At 38.2% G+C, this 17,985-nt stretch overlaps 1 protein-coding gene across 1 annotated transcript in view; it reads left to right on the top strand.

Annotated features, from left to right (window-relative positions):
• Positions 1-17,985, top strand: part of LOC139722819 (protein ENTREP2-like) — a gene marked incomplete at its 3' end in the record, with an annotated part of 149,770 nt that overhangs the window by 59,069 nt on the left and 72,716 nt on the right. Inside the window, exon 2 of the mRNA XM_071634114.1 lies at positions 280-336. Within this exon, the coding sequence (XP_071490215.1) occupies positions 280-336 (57 nt within the window). The remainder of the gene's footprint in view (positions 1-279; positions 337-17,985) is intronic.

The following is a 17,985-nucleotide window of genomic DNA, read 5'->3' as shown; positions in this document are numbered from 1 at the left end:
GTGTTGAAATTTTCGCGCATTTCGTGCAACCTGAAACCAGCGCAAACATAAAAGCTAATGCATATTTTTGCTTGCCATACCTTCCAGTAGTTGATGTTTTGATTCCGCGGAGTTAAAAACACGCGAAACTCTTCTTACCCCTCCGAGCGCGAAAAATTTACAGCGTGATAATATCCACTTTTACAGAATCTGTCTTATGTAGCTCATGAGTATAATTTCTCCAAGTTATGAAAAATTTTATGTTATATGATTTTTGCCTTTCTTCCTTGTTTCATGCAGGTGCTTTTCACAGGCGGAGTTGGTCTAATAGCATGGAAACAGCCCTCCTCATTAGCAGTAAGTCAAAGCTACCATTTCACTATCTTAAAAAAAAAAAACAAGCAATGGGTAGTGTCTCCCACAAACTTTCTCTTTCATTACATTGTCATACTATGAAAGGCAAGCTGTCTGCACAGTGTGTTAAAGGGATCGTACAGTTATGCTTGAGACCTAATTTCAGGTTTCTAACATACTTTGGTGAGATAATGAGAAACCTCTTATAAAATGTGAAAGAGCATGTAACTCTATGAGGAATTCAACATTTATTTGTTGAAAATTGGTTTTGAAATGGCTGAGATATCAAAAAAGAGCGATTCTAATAAAGTGTGGGACCCACACTTTATTACGATCGCTTTTTTTTACTTTGTTTTTTGATGTTTCAGTCATTCCAAACCCGATTTTCGTCAAATAAACTTTGAATTCCTCTTAAAAGGGTATGTTCTGTACTATATCATAAGTGTTTTCTTTGTATCTCGCAAAAAGTTAAAAACCCAATTCTCATCTCCACAAAACTGTACTATCCCTTTAAGATGTGTCGTGTGATTGCAGCGTGTTGGCATTGTAACAATAAGGTAATATTTTAGCTAAAGTTGTTATTGTAGTGTCATGGCTGGTGATGGATGTTTACCAGGAATACAATGTCACATGTAGCACAACAGTTGAACGATGTTGTGACGTTATCAAACTGCGCTAAAACACATCATGTCGGGCCGTAACCACAATGTAAAAAGTCTACACTGTCACAGTGTTTGCAAAGACAGTGTGTAGAACAATGAAGACAGTTTGTGCTCTTTGTTGAATAGATTGCAGAAATGTCCCATTTTTAACTAAGACATCACAGTACACATGATACACACTGTGATTGCCCTTGTGGAGAGTGTGTACCGAGTTGGCAAATATGAAACAGTGTGTTCACATTGATGCTCTGTATGAAAACATACAGTCACAGTGTACAGTGTCCACACTGTTGTAGTGTCTTCATAGACAGTGTGTACAAAAATGTGGACAGAATGTTCACTTTAATACACCATTGGATTGTTACATTTTCAACCTGGATATCACACTGTGAGAAGACACACTGTGATTACATTTGTGGACAGTGTGTTGACATTGTCAATATTTTATGTCATATATCAAAATTTGATATATCAAAATGTTTTATCTTCACATGCGTCTCATTCCATAAAAACTTTAGTGTTCTTTTGGGAAGCTGAAATAACCTGCAAGATGTTTTGGATTTGCAGTGCGAAATGTCGGCATCTTCACATGGTTTGAGTCAGGCGCATTCGTGAAAAACATGTTTTCACAAATGTGACAGTTGTGCTTGACAGAGGAGATATATATGAGAACAGTTGGCCTAATTGATAGACAGTCTTCCGCCCACAATCTACGTTATGACAAGTTGTGTGCATGTTATAGTTTACTCTTTTTATAGCACTCTGTGGTGTCATAAACTGAAATAACTGTTTTTATGTTGTGTTTGTCTATTGTGAAATCGTTATTTAAAGCTGAACATTTTTCCTGTATTGTTCCAGTGTTCTATGTATCGTTTCTGTAATTCTTTGTAAATGCTTTTTATCAGGATATGGAAATAAATGAAATGAAATGAAATGAAATAAAGGGCTGTGACATGGTGCCTGGTAAGAAGCAGAAAGTTTTTCAGACAATTGCTCCTGTATAGTATTAACTACCTTTTGCCTTCTTAAACCAAGATATATTGACTCAACAGTTTATTATCTTGAATAAACATATAAAAATTATATCCCTCACAAATTATTTCTTGTCCTCTGATTGGTTGAGGGCATAGAAAGTAACAAAATATATTTCCACCAGGGAAACCCTAGTCCAACTATTTCCCTAGGGAAATAGTAAAAAAGACAATATCACGCTGCCATTGCGATATTCACTAAGCGCACTCGCACCACCCTTGTGACGAGCGTGTATTTTAGTACATTTAAAGACATCATATCACAGTAAGGTTTTCCACCAAACGCATGGCATCTACGCTTCATGAGATATGCACTTACACATAATTTTGTTTGTGAAAAAAAAATCTGATAACTATAGATCAGTCAACCACTGACTTTACTTTTCTGTTACTCTCAAAATCCATTGGAAGAGATATAAAACAAATAGGCCTATACCAGGCCATTGTTTGAGGTTCTGGTTAAACTATGTGCCTTTGGTGACTTCGATAGCACTATTTTCTTTGGGGCTGTGCCCCTTAGAAAATGCGAGTAGTACTATTGAAGTCACCTCATGCACATAGTCTTAACCAGAACCTCTCAGGCCTGGTATATTTGTATACTATTATATCAATCGAGGTGATGTTAGTCTCCCAGAGGACATTTAAAAGTTTGTTCAAAGTTTCTGATGTTTATCCTTTCCTCTCTGCATGTCCCCCCCCCCTCTCTTTCTTTTGGGTCTGTAGAGGGGTGAAAAGGGGGGAGTTAGGGGTGAAAAGGGGGGAGTTAGGGTGTGGCATGATTAAGTGAAAGTTTTCAATTTCTTTTCTCATTTTTGTAATTTCAGGCTTTACCCAAACCTGACAGAAATTGGCCAGATTAAGCATGTAATCCTGTAGGAGATCCCTCAGGAAAGTGTGGTCACCAGTGTATAGCCACATTCCCTGAGGTCAAATTGTCACATACTTGCCTATTCTGAAGAGTGCAAGGCCTTCTTTGTCTTATTGGCTGCATGCTCCTGGATGATTTCATTGCTTTACAAACATTTAAAATTTTGCCCAAACCTGTATGGAAGAGGAACAATAAAACAATGATTAAGTGTACATAATTATATATGATTTTATATAAGATCAGTTCACATGGGGGGGATAAATGGACCCATTATTTAAGGAGCAGGGTGCCCTTAACAAAACTGATGAAGAATGACAACATCTTGATGATAATAGATTAAGGAGATACGTGACAACTCTTGTTTTGTTTGAGTATTGGATCCTGATGTTTTTTCTTGTTTTTCATGTTTTGTTTTGTTTTTTGTTTTTTGAAAGGCTTGCTGTCATCAAACATGATGATTAGTACCTGGAGTCTATTTCGTGAAGTCATCACATAAGTCTTTACATAAATCTCAGAATGGCCAAAGTCACTCATATGCAGCTGTGAGAAACTTCTAAAGAAAGTAAAATCCATTTCATGAAGTCTCTCATAAATGTGTCTAATTAGCAAAGAGTCTCTCATAAGACTTTCATGAAACGAACCCCAGGTTGGGGGAAAAGAGAAGCAGCCATGTTTGCCTGGAATTTAGCGTGACCTGATCCCAACTGTCTGAATGTTGCGGCTGTGTGACAGGTGGCGGTGCTGATGTAATCTAGCACAACCCTCTTATCACCAATAATAGCTGCATCTCAGTATTTGAGTACGCAGGTTTACTCTCCTGTTGTGACTCGTAGGAAAGTTTCTGCTACTTTTCCCATCTCCCCCTCCCCCCTCCCCCTCCTCTTCCTCTTCCCTTTATACCATCCCTTCCCCTACCCCTCATGGAACCACTGTTGCAAGCAATGCTGACAGTGACTGGTGACATGCTTTCTTCTGAATTAAAAAAAACAAAAGAACAATACACCTCACTTCTACGAACATGAATAGATCTATCATGGGTGAAAAAGGTATGTGATTTTTTTTTTTGTCTCGATGTTCTTGCAGTCATGGGTCACATAGTCTGCTACTGAAAACAGTTTGCATCCATCCTTCTAATATTCCACATAATTGTCTTCATTCTTAGAAATATGCAAAGGAGATTGAGCTTGTGTGTCATTTGCCGTTAGAAGAGATTTCTCAGATCTTGTGCATTGAGAAAACAAAACTACAGTGACATGTGAGTTGGTTTATCAAACTCCTGTACCATAAACACTTTGCATTGTAATGTGGATGATGTGTGTGTGTGAGGGGGGGGGGGGAACCTGATAACATGGTGTGTATAATTTCTGCTTAAATTTCTTACTAAAGCTAATTCTATGTATTCCTCTTGTTTTGTTGTTGTTGAAATGTATAATGACAGAGTTATCGTACACTTACATGTATGCAAGTTCCATGGCTTACAAAAAAACAATCAAAGCAGTGCAAAAGGAAATTGAGTACATTGAAACAAAGTGAGGCAAGACATTATAGTGAAAAGAATAAAGATATGCTCCATCGTGGACCTGTTTCAACAGAGGGTTATAAATGCTTGCTTCAAAAATCAGTGTTGTAAATTATGATTTGTTTATAGTTTGACGCCAGGCTTTGATTTGGAAGCCATTCGCCAATTCATTCTCGTTTAACGACAGAGATGAAACAGGCGGCCAATTGCTGTAACAAATGGCAGTCCTCGAACTTGATGCAGCAATAATGGCCTCCAATGATTAGAATTACTCGAAATCACGTGTGTCCCTGTTCGGGCCAGGGTTCTCATGAAATGCAGGTTTAGTGAACTCTGGGGAATTGGCTGCGTTGTGGTAAAATGCAGCGGTGTCCTTTGATGGGACGGGAATTACAAGCTAATATTGTTCATCGTGAAATTTGAACTGTTGAAAATGTAATGATTCAGAGGCATTTGCTCAGTCCCAAATGTGGATACAAGGAACCGGTTTTATCAATAAATGCAGAATTTGATCACATTTGTGCTACCATGCTGTTTATTTTCCCTATTTTCATTTGATTACTCCACTAAATCAATCTGTTTCTCATTTTGATAGTACTATTAACTTTAAAACTGGATATATTAACATCTAAACGTAATGATTTATGTGATTTTCATAAAATGTTTGTACTGTAGATCCACTTCAGTACATGTGAACACTAGGATCTTAAAGATAAGTCCATCAATTTCACAGCTTCACGAAAGATAAACTAATAGATTTGTCAGATAGTGATAAACAGCTGATTGAATTAAAGTCTCATGGCAAAATAATCGCAAAGTCTTCCTTCCATATCACATGAAGAGGGGATTATGTACACAAATTAGTGTGCAAAATGATATTCAGATAAATTGGATTTAGTTAGACAATTGCTTTTAGATCAAAGTAGCAATATTGTGTTCCTAGATCATTTAGAATCACCTAAAATGAGCGGGTACATTTCACGAGCACACGTGATAGTTTTATGTATGTACAAGGTAACCTGAGGGGCATTTCATGAAGCATTTTTGTCCGACAACTTGTCGGACAAATTGGCTCTCAGCCAATCAGATGCAATGATTTCAGTAGCTTTTAACATTTTGTCAGACGAAATATCTGACAAAACGCTTCATGAAATGCCCCCTTACATCTCCAGCAAGTATTTATGATTTGTGAGAATTTTGCTGGAGCATGCAAAAAAAAAAAGAAAAAGAAAAGAGAAGAAATGAAATGGTATCATAAGATAATTATACGAGGCAGTTGCACTAGAATTATCTGTTTTATGCCTTTGCCCTGAGTGGTACCTGGGGTATTGCAGTTGTTGTTGTTGTTGTTGTTGTTGTTGTTGTTGTTGTTGTTTTGTTTTGTGGTTTTTTTTTTGGGGGGGGGATGTCTTTCTTTTCTTTCAATGATAAAACCATCAGCTGGAAACCCTTTTAGAAACAAAGGTATTATATGCCTGGAAAAAAGATGTTGTCATGCCATCGCACTTCAGAATATTACTGTAGATTATTCATGCACGCAGTTGTTGTTGCAGGAAATGTTCAACCACAAAATTCACTGTCAGTACACAACTGAAAGGATATATCGATATATCTATCTATCTGTCTATCTATCTATCTATCTATCTATCTATCTATCTATCTATCTATCTATCTATCTATCTATCTAATCTATCTATCTATCTATCCTAAGACTTTGCACAGTATTGTCACCTTCCCAGCCCCCAACTAATCAAGTTGAGTGATTTTACTCTGTACTTTTCTGAGTTCTACCTTCCCTGTATGTCTCTTAGCTGAATATATTCTGAGGCTACTATCCCCTACCCCCTCCCAGTAGCTCAGTATAGACACAGAGCGCTGCAGGCAGCGAAGGTCTAGGGCATTAATTGCAGTTTGCCATGCATAGCATCACGCCCCTCAAGACTTGTCACAATGCATTATGGGCCACGTCTGTTACCCACAATTCAATTGTGTCGCCCGCTCGGCCCCCATTCTCTCGATAATGAGAAGGGGTATATTTGAAGTCCGCAAGGGCAGGAGGAGAGACGTGCTCATGTATAGTGTGGACTGATTCAAAATAACGAAGTTTCTGAACCAGTAGATTGTGTTTAACCCCATCACAGCCAAAAGCAAAACCACTCTGTGTTGTAGTAATGTAATTTTGAGACTGTAGACCCGAAAGGATTCCTGGCCAGGATTTTTTCTTTATATTCTATTTCTTTTGGAAGTGGCTTAGGCCTATAGATGTTCTGCATACATTTTTCATCTAGAGTCGACATTCAAATGTGGAAACGCAGTTTTAAGGGCATTACAAATAAAATTGCTAGTATTTCTTTCACTTGTCTGCATGGGCAATTTGGCAAGGTCCCCACACTTTAAACAGGCAAGTGCTCATTTATTTCACTTGCCAGACAATAAGCAGATAAAAGTGGGTACAAGTATATGTAGCACCTGGCAAAAAATTCCCTCTGTATTTCACATTTTGTTGACAGAAATAAGAGTGACTTAAAAAAAAAATCTGAAGTCCATGCGTGCTTAAAGAAGAAAACATACACACTGCCCTGTGTATAATATTTGAGACTGGGGGTAACTTCCTTGTTTGAAAATGTTTATTAATTTGGATTTCAGAAGTTATCTCTTTGTTAACTATTTTTGTGAAAATATAAGCTGTACTTGTACCCATGATTCTGCCTCTCTACATAGCATAGCATAAAAAAAAGTTGAGTATAGCATATTTCCAAATGGTTTTGACAAAGAAAATCATAATCATGCTCCATCTTTGAGAGGATGATCTTATTCCAGTGAGGGGATGGTGTCAGAGGTTTCACTTCCCCCTCCAGGAAGGCAGACCTTCCTGTACCTCTCTCTGACTTTACCCCCAATTCTTGAAGAAGTGACTAAAATCTGGGTCAAAGAATACCCACCGCCCTGCCTCTCTTCTCAAATACCCCAAGATCCTCTCGTGTGGTGAGTAATAGGCCTGGTGTCTAGTTGGTGACCCAAACTGCAGCATCCGTGGGCAGTTTTGACCGTTCCACTGGAGGATTCTTCCATAATGTTTTATAAGAGGGGTATTAACCCATTGAGGACGAGTTCCAAGTATACTCGGGCAGGGGTCTATGGGAAATGCATATTGTAGCAAAATCAGCGCGTCCTCAACGGCTTAAAGAGGACAGAATGCACCGTGCTTGTACATTTAAAGTATTGATGTTGGGGTCAGTTTAGGTTCTTTTTTAAAGTTTGTTGTCACAATTTATTCTTTGACCGGACATTTCTCTCAAGCGATGGGTTCTCCATTTTGTGATGAGCAATCTTCTCTTTGTCAGATTAGCATATTTCCCCTCTTCGAATGACGGTAAAGTGTCATAATTTAAATGTTTTTAAAGAGAAGCTCCAAGTAGAGTTTGATTAACCTGTTGAGGACGGGCTGATTTTGCTACAACATGCATTTCCCATAGACACCTGCCCAAATATACTTGGGACTCGTCCTGGTTTGAAAAGAACCTTGAACCTCGAAGTATTAATCCCTTTCAGCTGCTCCTTGGAACTATCCTGGGATGGTAGAAGTGTTGTGTGTCAGTGAGAAGTGGCATGATGAACAAAATGATTTTAAATGTCACTAATGTACAATAAAAGTGACTGTGCATAGTGCAAGTAAAAAACATGCCTCTTTGCTTTAAAGCATGTGTGACCCAACAGGAGGCTGCATCACTCGGATGACTGGAAGAGCAGCCTCTCTAAATGTTGATGGGTTGGTAATCTCGATCACAGGTCCTGGCAGATGGTTCCAGGTTCTGACAGCTCATGGGAAGAAGAAAAATTTGTACACATCTATGGGCTCTTTCGGGATTAGTAGTTGATTACAGTAACTATAACTTTAAACAACTATAACTATCACTTTAAAATGGGTACACGTCATCAATGCTAATCATATCAACAGTACAATGGTTGGATTCAATGGAAGTAGCTCCTCTAGATCCACTTTGTGTTGTACGAACAGTGAAACTTCAACAAAGATGTGCATCAGTTAAGAATCGCATTCATGTCTGTAAAATCATTGTTGTCGACTTTGTACTGCACAGTGTCAATGCCCTCCAGTATATTCAAGGACACAATGTCATTTCTTGCCATTATTGCTCACCAAAGGGTATTGCAACCTTGCGGCAGTATAGAGACATGAATGCTCACAATGAAGTATGATTCAGCCTCCTTGTTCAACCCTCATACAGTGCTTTTCCCCCTCTATGATATGACTCTACTACAAGGCATACAACCCCTGATGATTCACTCGGAGTATGGCAGGGGAGGCAGCACTGCGAAGGGAGCCCCCACAGTTCTCTTTGTTGCAATTCAATAACTACAAACTTCCCTCTCAGACACCTCTTTTCCTCCGTACCTCACAGCTTGCTGCATTCCCCTGCTCTCCTTTCTAGATGGTGTGATAATATCCCTTTCTTGCATTCTAATGACACTATACAGAACGGCTCTGGGTCTAGGGCAATTACCCCCTGACCCTTCCCCTGGCCTCAATCCTAATCCTAGTCCTGAACCTCATCCTAACCCTAACCCAAACTTCTAACCCTAACCCTAACCCTAACCCTAATCTTTACTCTAACCTTACCACTAACCAGTATTTGGGGGGGGGGGGTACATGTAATTGCCCAGGGCCCTGTTTTATGAAGAGTTGAAATTGATTATATAGTTGATTTCAACTGTAAGTCTATGGCAGCCTGTGTGGTAAGGAAATTTGACATAGATTTTATCTTTTGATAAAACGGGGCCCAGTACGCTAGATTCAACAAGAAAAAGTTGACACACATGCTGACTGACCTGTATGATGGTGTTCAAATTGATGAAAAAAAAAATTGTAGCAAAAAGCACTATCAAGATATCTATGAACAATCACCTTGCTAGTTAGCATTTTCCAGGATGTTATATTCTAACACTTTTGTCAATGTACTGTATGTCTATTCACCAGCAGATTTTTGCTTTTGTGAAGTATGATGCGATTACTTTCAACCGCAGTTTTGTCGAATACCTTTGTTTCAGCCATGTTGCTATCAGAAACCCTGGTGTCGTGTAGAATTAAGCAGCTAAGTGTTTTCAGTCTAGAAATATTGTTGATGAGCACCTTTAACCTGTTGAGGACAGACTGATTTTGCTACAGCACGCATTTCCCATAGACACCTGCTCGAGTATTCTTGGCACTCATCTTCCAGGGGTTAAGGACTTTAGTGTAATTGACACTCCACCATTCTTTATAGAAGTAAAGACCACAAGCTTTCTTCTCTTTGTCCATTAGCTAGCAGTGCCAGGTCTGAGAAGAATTGTCCAAAGTCACATTGGTGTGTATCCAATTTCACAGAGAACAATTAACATCAAGAGGTTGGTTGAAGCTGCAGTGGTGTGTCACCCCACTAAAGCCATTTGTTACATTCAGCACAGTGTACAAATTCTGCACGTACTCCATAAAGTCACTTGAACAACGTTACCAAGAGGAAAACAGAACAGTATTCTATGAGTATCATTTTTTTTTTCAGACAGAGATAATTATTCAGCCTGTAAACTGAAGATAAATCAATGAGATTATTTTTATCTATTGGAATAAATGTAACAATTTATTTTATACATTGTTTTCTTTCATGTCATGAATTGAATCAATACCCCTTCTTGCTGCATATTCAACATTGGTGGTATTTGTAATTTTGTAACATGAGGTGATAGCAGATGAGCAAGATCAGCCCTATGTATTGAGCAGACACAGAGTGACATTACATTGTTCTTTGTATTAGAGCAATGAAAAATAATCCTGAAGTTTCTATGTTAAATTGATGTAGATTGTTATTCATCTAGTCAAAAGGCAACTTCCAAATCCATATAAATCAGAAAACTTAAAATGACAAAAGCTCACATCCAGGTTTTTGATTCATAAGAATTTGGAAATCTGTATGAAGCTGTTGATTTCTTCATGTGAACTGACCTAACCCCCTCCTAAAAAAAAAAGTTCTCCCATTAAAACAAAACAAAACAAAAATGTATAAAAGTCTGCCATGAGCTATTTTGATATCCTCCTTGTAGCAGCTCTTAACAATAGTAGTGGTTCAATCATCAAATCAATGGCTATGATATAGGAATAAGAAGCATTCAATTGAACGAGTGGAAAACTGTGGAATTAAGAGGAGTCCATGGGGCATCTCTCATCGTTCTTACCTCGAAGGCTTCAGTAGGGACGGGCCAAGCAGCTGTAGTCAGGGCAAACATTCAGTCGCTGCAAGGGACTGTTATGTGAATGATGGCATTGAGGAGTCATTAAAGGGATCGTATAGTTTTGGTTGAGACCTAATTTCAGGTTTCTAACATTTTTTGATGAGATAATGAGAAACTTCTTACGAAATATGAAAGAGCATGTAATTCTATGAGGAATTCAAAGTTTATTTGATGAAAATTGGTTTTAAAATGGCTGAGATACCCAAAACAGAGTGATTCTAATAAGTGTGGGACCCACACTTTTTACGATCGCTTTGTTTTTCTTTGTTTTTGGATGTTTCAGTCATGCCAAACCCGATTTTCATCAAATAAACTTTGAATTCCTCTTAAAATGGTATGCTCTGTACTATTTCATAAGTGTTTTCTTGGTATCTCACAAAAAGTTAAAAGCCCAATTCTCACCTCCACCAATACTGTACCATCCCTTTAATGTGGGATGAAAAGAGGGCTTGGCAGATGGGAAGGGGGCGTGGTAGATTAGAAGGGGGAGTGGCAGTCTGAGCTTCCTTCCCTGTCTGTGGTTCTTGTGTCACTTGTGATCATCTTCATCAAAACAAAGCATGGTCAAGAAAATGATTGACTCTTTAAAGGGAGATACAGCTTTGATTTGGAAAATTGAGTAATGAAGTAAAGGTGCTTCTGAAATAAAGGAGACATGAGATCTGAATGATGTGTCAGAACATGAAAATGCGACGGTAGAAAAGAATTATCATATCAAAGTTGAAATACAAGCTTTAGAGAGTTATCACTTGATATATGATTGTTTATATACGCATGCTGTGTATATCATGCGCACACGCATTTGCATTGGTATTGTTTTATGATTTTGTGGGCCACATTAAAAAAAAAAACCCAAAACAATGGTAGACCATCAGCAATTTTGATGGTGACAGTTGTAAGAGCTTCTCAGGGCCTTGTAATCTATGGTAAGAAAATAGGTAATGCTTCCCCTTATAGCATTCTGTTGCTGAAAACATGTTTAGAAATGCATTTCAGAAATGTTACTACATATGACCCCTTTTTTTTTTGTTAGCTGTCAAGTTATTTTTCATGAGGAAAGAAACCCAAGTCAAATATCTGACTGGAATAGTCAGGCAATTATGTAGTTTCTTGTCTTTTAGTAAATCCTTCAAATTTTGCAGTCAAACTATACACAGTATTTTATTGATTTGTTCATTCCACATGCTGTAAACTATTCCAACAAGTCAGAACAAGTGCACTGAAGTGGTGGGCATGGGAAAACACACTTGATATCGCTCACTCGAGGTCCCCCCCCCCCTTACTTCAGCATGATATATGATAATTCACAGCATGCAATCAAAGTCAAGTCGAGAGTAGATAGCTGTTAAAGGTATTCTAGAAAAGGCGTTGTGTGTCATGTAATGGAGAAAGAGTGCATTCTCCGGAGGGGCTGCAAATACTCCAAAAAGAAAGATGAAAAAAACCTCTTCTTCTCCCACTTTCACCGCCTCGCGTTCATGCCGAGAGAAAAATTTGCGGCATATATTGATTCCGACATTCAACGATGTGGATCTAGTATCAGGTATACTACAACATAATGCAGCGGTTTGCCCGCACCTGCCCGAAGATAGCGTTTCCTTACACCGAAAAATGGCATCGCTAAATTGTGATGCAGGAGCGAGAAATGGTGCGCTCCTACCATGATTTTTTTTTCTTCCCTCTCACCTCAGATTTGATCTGGTAGAGAGGAAGGGAACGCAAAAAGTTGCAACAAACCTGTACTTTTGAATCTTCATGCTTGTTATCTGGTAATTCACATCGATATGCTGAGGGTGTTTCGAAAGCTGGTTGCGGTAAATTGAGTGTGCAGCGCAATCATCTCTCTTACAAAAGCTGTTGCAATACAGTGTGGAAAGTTCCAGGATGGCTTAGAAAAGGCAGTAGACATTAAATTGTCACTTATATCGGATGATGATTTAAAAAAAAATAAAAATCAATATTAAGAAATGTGAGTATGTGAAATGATGTAAACCCATTTAATGTGGTATTATTATTATTTTTTTTTAGTACCCATTTTCGAGGTTCTGTATCTCTGTGTTGTGGCTGATCAGAGGAAAAGTTGACTAAAGTAAAGCGAAATATTTTTGCGGCATGAAAGTTTCGTGAATTGCAGCTGACAGCCTTTTTCGCGACATGAAATTTTCGTGAATTGCCCCTGACGTTCAGTGCATATCATGTAGACGAGAACTTTTGCATGCAGTTTAATTTTGCAAATCTTGGCTCGTAACTGTTTGACAAATTGCCCGACATCAACATCAGTTGCAATAAAAACATCTCGACGGAAGAATTTCATGAAATTGAAAATCTTGGCTCTCGCGAAATTCGTGAAATTAACATGCACGCGAACATTTCTGGTTTTACAATATGTGGCCCACTTGATTAAGAGATACACACCACATCAATTTCTTGTCAATTGGTATATGTGTGAAATCTGTGTATATCTGATTCAGTGGCTCAGAAAAGGTTATCAGTGCAGAGGAAGCTCTGAGCAATCTTATTTGGTTTGCTTGTAATGTGGAGAGGAAGTTATTATCCAGTGGGATCTATGACTAACTTGCCAGTGTAACCATGCATATATCTTTATATATGTTACTTGCACCCCCTTGCAAATATAAATATTATGATCTCTGTGTGAGTGTATGTGTGTGTGTGTATGACTTATCTAAACATACGTCTTTTCAATACGGGCATTGTAGTCAAGAAAACTACAAAATCAAGTTAATTGGGATGAAATATTTATTTATGAAGTTTGATGTATGTCAAGAAATATCTTGAGTTTCCACGTTCAAAAACATCAAAGCCTGAATATGCTGCATAGTTTGATTAGCTGCATACAAAGTCACATATGTTTTCCATGTTCCTAACAAAGGCGAGACTAATCTCCTGGCTACACATTGTGCAGGAATATGTTTATATACATACTTTCTAGACCTACATGGATTGTTTCTTTTGTCTTGTCTAGACCTGTTATGCATTTTCCAGCCCTTATGAAAAGACATCAAAGATTCAGCAAGCTAATGCATCATCCGAAGGCCAGCTTTTTGCTTGTCAACATCAGACACTTCAGCCGGATAAAAAAGTCCCTCTTACTGTATCAAAATCCCATCAAAAAAAGAAGATGAATAAAACATATGAAGTGACCTTCATATACACTAGATGACATACCTCTCATTGCGACATTGTTTATAACAATTTTATGTGGGACTACATGAAATGCCATGCCGGCCTTGACGGAGAGATCATTTCTATATGATAAATATCCTATGTAGCCATTTTCCCACAAAAAGCACTCTTCAAAATGAGATGCAATGTGTGACTAATTTTTTTATTTCTTTCCTTTTGGACATTGTGTCAGGTACATTAATATAACTTATGTTGTGATTTGGAATTCTGCCAGGTTTATCGAATGATTTTGTGTGTACGTGTATTGTTGTACATATTACTATGTCACAACTTGTTCACTGTATAGTATTTGTAAGTGAGTCATCAGCTGCTATGTGTCCAGAATAGGACCATGGACCTGGTATATATGTTAACATGTTCTTTGTTTTTGTTTTTGTTTACCAATGAATACGTGATTCAAACAAGATGTAGGACAGATAAAGTATGGACATCCCCCTTTACATCCAAACCAGTGGGATGATGGAGACCGGTTGATTGTTTAGCACAATCACTCATGACAGACACAAGGAATGCTGGGTACTTCCCCCGCAGCGAGCAATATTCTTGGAATGCCCTCACATGGCAAAGGAGCTAAATTTAGATCATCGGCAGACGCACAACTACTTTACCCCCACTTTACCGTATGTGCAATTGGACTAATGTCCCTTTTCAGATCCTCACAGATGCAGATAATATGAGTGCTAAGTTGCAAAATACATTTATAACAGAGACACAACTGGATTAATATTGTCATGTGCTCTTACACTGCTGTCATCCAAATGATAGCAGCACAAGAATATCGCAAGCCTCTTTTGAGAACATATGAATGTTTGTCTCAACTTTAGTAGATAAGTCCGGTCACAAGGTCACTTGAAGTCCTGCATGCTTGCAATCTGCCTCATCGTCCATGGAGTGACACAGTCTTGTATCTCAAACTTCTTGATTTTAAGGACAGTGAAAAAAAACTGTTTAATTTTTCAACATTTTTGCTTGGATAACATTGATTTTGATGTCAAGGAGGCCTAATGTTAAAACATTGTTTCGGATGATATTAACTTTTTTGTTTTTAAAACTGAAATCATTATTTTTGAAATTCAAAATTGAGTTTGGAGGATTTTTAGTATACATAATATATGTTCCAGTTGATATACAAGGTCTTGTCAGCCCAGGGATTATACCTCCTTGCATGTGAGTGTGTGTTCATGATGCCTGGCTCAACTTGCTGTTCAAATTGCACATGTGTACACCCTCAAGGAGTAGGCCTACTGCTTGGAAAGATTATGTCATTGTAGAATACTACAGTAGGAGCTCACAAAAGTAGCCCAGATTTGCAAAGATTATGTAAACATGATCTCTTCTGATTCTTTAATATGACAGCATGCGAATATAATCTAACCATAAATACTTGAAAGAGATACTCCAGTTTCCATTCATTGTCATATTACTGCTTTTGTGGAATACAAAAGGGTATTAAAGGACAAGTTCACCTTCATATACATGTGGATTGAGTGAAGGCAACAATGTTAGTAGAACACATCAGTGAAAGTTTGGGGAAAATCCGACAATCCGTTCAAAATTTATGAATTTTTAAAATATCTATGCAATCACTGCTGGAGGAGAAGACTACTACAGTGTATGATGTCATATGCGTACAACGATATAAGGAAAATAAAAAGAGAATTTCACAAAACTTGACTTTTTGAATAAAGTGCACATTTCCTCGACTTGTTACTGACTTATGTTAGGGGTAATATTATTCCCCTTGACTTCTGAAAGAGAGAAGTCGAGTGTTCTTTTATTATGTGAGAAAAGTGAGAATATCTTGAATTTTCTTTATACTTTCTTTATAGTTGTACTCATATGACATCACAAGCTATAGTAGTCTTCTCATCCAGCCGTGACTGAGCAGAAACTTCAAAAATTCATAACTTTTGAACGGATTGTCCGATTTTCCTCAAACTCTCATTGATGTGTTCAATTAATATTGCTGCATTCACTCAACCCACATGTCTATGAAGGTGAACTTGTCCTTTAAATTTATGTGCTGTAGAGGCATATCATTGTTTTTGCCGGATTTCTAAACAATAATATGATCATAGCCTGGGACCATGGTGCAAGTGAGAAATTGACTGTAATGATATCACAACTGCTGGCTGGGTCATCTTAACTTCAAGTTTGTTGAGTGATTCCATTGACACAGCTGAGGAACAGCAGGTTTGGCAAGGTGAAACCTTATGTTGTCGTGGTTCCATCATCATATTCCTATGTGCTCTCTTAGTATGCTGAATCATTTGCTATTGTTGTTGTTGTTATGATTGGTTTTGTAAGGTTTCTGATTTTTATTTTCCTTTTCTACACATTGTGTTGACAGTCATACATAAGCTAGAAGTGAGACACAACTTATTCATAACCACAGTTTTATCCTGGTGGGCTGTGATGAACATGTAGTGCACAGATGCATATCATGAGCTGTGGCAGTTGCATGTTGTACATATTGCAAGCAACTTGCATTTGTGTGGCACACCACAAGATTCTAAGTTTTTGTCTCAGGTATAGGGGTTACAGTATATGAACACATTCATACAGCTCAGGAATTCTGAGAGCTTTGCATTCTTTGACCATAGCTTTTTTGTTTCTTTAAACTTTATATCATACTAAATCAACTGAATTAAATAAGATAATGTTTGCATGAATAATATTCAGTGACTATATATGTGTGCTGGTTATGCATTTTCTTTTTTCTATATAAATCAGGATAATTTGCTCTGCTATATTTCTAAAGGACAGGTGGACATATGTATCAATGTTCATTTTCCTTATTTCTTTATACACATCATGATAAGTCAACTGAATGAAATATAGAAAAAAATTTTTGTGGAGATCCTATTTTAGGACTATATACTTCTGCTGGTTATAGATCTTTATTGAATCAGGGAAGATTACTCTGCAATATTTTTAAATGACAGGTGCATATAGGTATCAATGGTAGTTTTCCTTTTTCTTTCTCCACATAAAGTCAACTGAATAAAATTGATAAGACAATGTTTGTATCAATAATGTTCATGACTGTAATATTATATGTCTGCTGGTTGTGTATTTTCTTTTTTAAATATATATATCAGGATAATTTGCTCTGCTATATTGCTAAAGGACAGATGGACATACGTATTAACGTTCATTTTCCTTACTTCTTTATACACATCATAATAAGTCAACTGAATGAAACAGATAAAGAGATGTTTGTGGAAATCGTATTCTAGGACTATATATTTCTGCTGGTTATGGATTTTTATTGAATCAGGGAAGATTACTCTGCAATATTTTTAAACGACAGGTGCACATCAGTATCCATAGTATTATGTGGCAGATAAAATACATCCCTTCATTCAGAAAACGAGTGAGATGAGTTGGTCTGCCAAGAGGCTAATCCGCTTCCTCCGCCCACCCCGTCCCAGCCACCAAAGCCAAGTGGATCAGACCTCGTCTGGCAACCACCTGCTGTGAGGTGTTAGGAGAGAGTGAGTGAAAGTGAGAGATGGGGGGGGGGGGGTGGGGTGGGATAGATAGAGAAGGTAGAAAAGGGGGAACAACATGAGAGAGACAGGAGAGAGAAAAGAGATACGGTTATAGGAGAGAGAGGGTGAGTTGAGAATGGACGGAGAGAAGAAAAACAGGAAGAGAGGGTGAGAGAGAAGGGGTAATGGACCACTCCCAGGGTTGTCTGGCGTGGAGGCAGTCCTAGCCAGTCATGCAGGTATGAGGTCATCTGAGGTCGTTCAAGGTTAGCGGCAGTCAAGGCTAACTTTATCATCCCATTTTTTCTGCTCTGTCTGCACACTGAAGAGCTTTTTACACTTGTAAATTTTTGCTTAGTCCCGTACCAACGGTGGGGCTAAGGGGGGGTTGGGGGGGGGGGGCCTTAGCCCCGCCGTTGGTACGGGACTATCCTTAGCCCACTTTCTGTTTACACTCGTTTTTGCCAAAGTGGGCTAGCCCCACTGATAATCCCGATAATCCCGTACTATCTGGCCCTGCAAAATAGCAGGGTTAGCACCGCAATTGCGGTGCCAAGCAAGTGAGTGTAAACGGAACGAAAAAATAATC

The sequence above is a fragment of the Diadema antillarum genome, unplaced genomic scaffold, assembly GCF_040938485.1.
Source record: "Diadema antillarum isolate AM-2024a unplaced genomic scaffold, OU_Dant_1.0 scf00000172, whole genome shotgun sequence".
NCBI classification, from domain to species: domain Eukaryota; kingdom Metazoa; phylum Echinodermata; class Echinoidea; order Diadematoida; family Diadematidae; genus Diadema; species Diadema antillarum.
Note: the sequence above shows the minus strand (reverse complement) of the source record. Positions and strands in the feature narration are given on the sequence as shown.